The sequence below is a fragment of the Anopheles merus genome, chromosome 2R (genome assembly GCF_017562075.2).
Source record: "Anopheles merus strain MAF chromosome 2R, AmerM5.1, whole genome shotgun sequence".
Classification (NCBI taxonomy): Eukaryota; Metazoa; Arthropoda; class Insecta; order Diptera; family Culicidae; genus Anopheles; species Anopheles merus.
Genome location: NC_054082.1, coordinates 17,592,091 through 17,596,489, shown reverse-complemented (window position 1 = coordinate 17,596,489; position 4,399 = coordinate 17,592,091). Strand labels below are relative to the sequence as shown.

Sequence of the window (4,399 nt, the reverse complement as noted above, 5' to 3'; positions counted from 1 at the left end):
CTGTTTTTTTTATTTCTTATCCCCTTCGGTCTGTCTTTGTCTTTAGTTTGTCTGTGCTTTTCTATTTGCTGTGCTTTTCTTGTTGTCGCTGCTTTTCGTTAGTTTGGCTACACTAACGCCTCACCACTACCACCACAGGACAGCGCAAAAAAGGCAAATATTTGTTGGAATAAAATGTGTATATTTGCCCTCGACTGCGTTACATTTGCGCGGGCGCGCGCCCCCTCCACCCTGTTTACCCTGTAATATAGCAGTGTTTGTGTGTGTGTATGTGCGCATGTATCGCTTTCGTACCCTACACACATAAGTGCACGGGGTACACAAATGGTAGGGGAAGCAGTCATGCAGCCAGGGCAAAAGTAGGCGTAGCTTCGTCGAACTCAGCTCGTGAATGGTCGAATGAATGGACGAAGAGGGTTGAAGGGAAGGAACGATACACACAAAGATGGGTAGGGAGGGGGAAGAGGGCGAGTATGTCCGTGCTGTGAATGGCTGCCTGCGCACCCTGTGCTCCATTCATACCCTTCCCAGGAGGAGTCCCGCGTTCGTTATGTTACGTTATGTTTTTATGCTACACCATTCGTCAGTTGTGAACGAGAAACAGAACTGAACGGATCGTCGCGTCACTCTGCGCCGCTTGTCGCTCGGAGTGTTACAGTCGTTTTCAACGCTAACAAAACTAAACTATTAGAACCACTGCTTCAGCTGGGAGCATTTGTGTGCGTGAGTGAGTGTTTAGAAGAAGAAGAAAAACAAGTGACTGAAGCTTTGCCATACCTACGAGAACCGTGGACTTTGTGCCACCAGTGTGTACCGTTCCGTCGTTTCTGTGCCAAAAATCGAACAAGTGCAATAAGTGTGCGGCAAACATGCCTCGACCGTCGCGCGATTCGTACGGCGACCAGAAGCCACCGTACTCGTACATCTCGCTGACCGCCATGGCCATCTGGTCGTCGCCGGAAAAGATGCTCTCGCTCAACGACATCTACCAGTTCATCACCGACCGCTTCCCGTACTATCGCACCAACACGCAGCGCTGGCAGAACTCGCTCCGGCACAACCTTAGCTTCAACGATTGCTTCATCAAGGTGCCCCGGCGGCCCGACCGCCCCGGCAAGGGTGCGTACTGGACGCTGCACCCGAAAGCGTTCGACATGTTCCAGAACGGCAGCCTGCTCCGTCGGCGAAAGCGCTTCAAGCTGCACCAGACGGACAAGGAGTGTCTGAACGAGGAGTTTATCGCGCTCGCCAACATGAACCGCTTCTTCATGGCGCAGAGCACCGGGGCACCGACCTACCACCATCACGAGCATCCGGCCGCCGGTTACTATCCGCCGCTGGTGGAACCGCTCGGCGGCGGCGGCAGCAGCAGCATCTCGCCGGGTGGCATGGTTTATGCACCGATCTCACCGCCCCTATCACCGCCGGACGATCTGGCCGGCACACCGCACACCGGTGCGGAATCGCCCGTGACCGTGCCGACCCTGCCAGCGGGCCCAACCGCCACGGCCACGACCACCACCACCGTCCCAGCCAAACCAAAGCGATCCTTCACGATCGAAAGCCTCATCGAGCCGGACAGCAGCTCGTCCTCGGACTCGGAGGAAAGCACGGACCGGGCCCAGCCACCGTACCAGCTGCAGCAGCAGCAGCAGCAGCAGCAACAGCACCAGCTAGAGCACCTACGCCATCTAAGTCAGCAGCAGCTCGTGAGCAATCTGACCGCGTTCAACGAGTACGCGGCCGCTGTCCAGCATCATCAGCAGCAGCAACAGCACCAGGCGGCGGTGGCCGCAGCAGCCGCCGCCGCACTGGGCACCACGTACGGCGGAAGTGTTCCGCTGCATCCGCTACTGTTACCGCTCGGCAAGATGCAATCGCCCGCCACCTACTTCCTGCACTCCGGCCCCGCTCCCTACCACCACCATCATCATCTTCCACACCATCATCATCATCATCATCTGGCTCATCTGTATCCGGGGCATCTGTCGGCGGGCTCGGCTGCAGCGGTGGTAGCCGCGACCACCAACGGCCCTGCCCATCATCGCCACCCGCACGAGCTGGGACCACCGTCGCTAGCGATCGCTTAAAACGGTACCTTTTGGGGCGGAAGCGTACTCCAGCTTTAAGCAGCATCCTCGACGAATCGGCAAATGGGCAAAGACAGTACCGCACCGGTCGTCCTCCGACCGGATCTAGACGCTCCTTTACTGGCAGGGTTCGAGTGTATGTTCGACTGAATTGTGATGTTTTTTAGTTTTGTGTTCGACGTAATATATTATTAGATTTTTATTTTTGACTCTTGATGTTAAGTGCTTAGTTTAGAGACGAGAAGGGAAGAAACGATAATTGCATTTTAAGAGAGAAGGAGATGCGACGGCAAGACACAGTAGTCAGAGAGAAAGAGAGAGAGCCTCCAGAACCAGACCTGTACCGTAAATAAAAGTTTATTTTATTCCTCGCTGATTGAGGTAAGAAGCTGAAAATGGCGGATCCCGTCGGTAGTTGTGTTTTATTTTCTTGGTTGTTTTTTCTTGCCTTCGTTGTGGACTGTTTCGTTTTGATTGAGTTTTGTGTCGATTTGGGGTGTTTGTTTCGGTTCTATGAGTTGTGTGATTTTTATTCCAAATGTAAGCCTTCCATTCGAAGGCTTATTTAGTCTTGATCTGATGTGTTTTTCACTAGCCTAAACCTTCTGTGCGCTATGAATAGACAACGGAGCAATTTTATGAACTGCAAAAAAGAAAATTATTTTAAAAATTCAATTCTCATTTGGGTTTTCGTAAACATAAGAAGTATATTCGGCATTCAATAAAGCTAAGAGCCAATTTAAGTGACAAATGGCAATGGTTCAAATAGAAAATATACAATTTTAACTGTATGAAGAACAATATCTCGCTTCAGCAAAAAATGCTTTGAACTAAAATTGATCACAAATCTATTTGTATGGTGAAATTGGCTATTTGCTATTTAAAAAAAATGGTAATTTTTAATATATAGAATGAACCGAACCCGTTGTTAGCAAAGAATTATTGATGTGAATCATGAATGTTTACTGTGTTTAGCTACATCCAGTTCTTTGCAGTGTTACTCTTGTTTGTCGAGTTCGTTATTGCAGTTAATCTTTAATCCATTTAAATTTAATTCACTTCCATTCATTTCTTTAATTCACTTTTTCCATTATTTTAATCAGATGCAATTAGGTATGTTGATCATTCTGTAAGTCATACGTTGTGTCTCTTTTCTTTTCTTGTGTTATCTTCTCTATATGTGCTGCCTTATCTTTTCATCGCGACATCTATAAGTACATGTCGATTAAGCTTTTTATACAGGAATAGATTTCAAATGAATTTTACCTGTTTGTATAATCGTTTACCCCTCAAGCATGCTATCGAACCAGTATTATCATTACCTTAGAAATCGTTCTATTACTTCCCACCTAATCTAAACCTGTCTACCCTCTTCCTGCTGCTCAATCTCCAACTCTTTACCCGGCCGCGTCGATTGCATACCCAACACCAACTTCCCGCCACGAACACCACCAATCGATTAGGATGGTCGTAAAACGGCTCTCCTGTAAAACAGCCTGCGACAAAAATAACACACTGTCGTCTCTTTCCCAACCGAGTCCCAAAATATTGTCACCGAGATGTATGGGAGACGATTTTATGAATGGAATGCTTGCCCATACGCGCTTCATTCAATATTGTTTGGCCCCGGGCGCACATGATGATTGGGAAAGATAAACAAACGATGGGAAGGTACGGGGTAAGGTACGGGCATGCAGACCGAGTTTTACAGCCCCGCGCTACCGTACCACCACCACCAGCAGCAGCAGCAATCCGTGTTGGACGAAACGGAAATCCGTACCCGCCGTGCAATATTATTAAAATAAACACTAACCCCGTTTCGACGCCCTCAAACAGGGCAAAGGCTTCGCTTTTTACGTTGTTATTGTTGATGGCGATTACTCTGGTGCCCAGCTAGTGTCCGTTTGTTGTGTGAGTGTGTGTGTGGAAGGATTGAACAGGCTAGGAAAGGTAGTAAAATGTGCATTACTTTTAAACATTCTTCAACGTGTACTACCCTGCCCGTACCGCCATCAGTGTGCGTGGTAAAAGATGGCAGCAGCACAGCCAGCAAAGGGTTTCTCCAACGAAGTGAACAAAAAAGTACGCATTACCAACGAGTGATTATAGGTAGGGGTGTGTGTGTTTCACGCGCGAAAAGAGCATACGCAGCACCATTACACACCTAAACAATCGATCAATGAAAAGGCACACATTGGACCGAGATGGGAATCATTTTACTGGAGGCTAACCTTTCACCGAGGCAGAGTTAAACAGCGGCTTTCTGCTGTACGATGATAACGACTTCGAACAACGCAGCTCTAGAAAGA

The 4,399-nt window shown here is 48.6% G+C and overlaps 1 protein-coding gene across 1 annotated transcript; it reads left to right on the top strand.

The window, feature by feature from the left end:
- The first annotated feature begins 382 nt into the window (after positions 1 to 382).
- LOC121590393 (fork head domain-containing protein FD4-like) lies at positions 383 to 2,486 on the top strand. The gene has a single exon (XM_041910045.1). The coding sequence runs from the start codon at positions 870 to 872 to the stop codon at positions 2,088 to 2,090; it is 1,221 nt and encodes a 406-aa protein (XP_041765979.1). The 5' UTR covers positions 383 to 869; the 3' UTR covers positions 2,091 to 2,486.
- The last annotated feature ends 1,913 nt before the right edge of the window (positions 2,487 to 4,399 follow it).

Coding starts and splice junctions, on each gene's coding strand:
- LOC121590393 (XM_041910045.1), top strand. CDS start 870: ATGCCTCGACCGTCGCGCGATTCGTACGGCGACCAGAAGCCACCGTAC.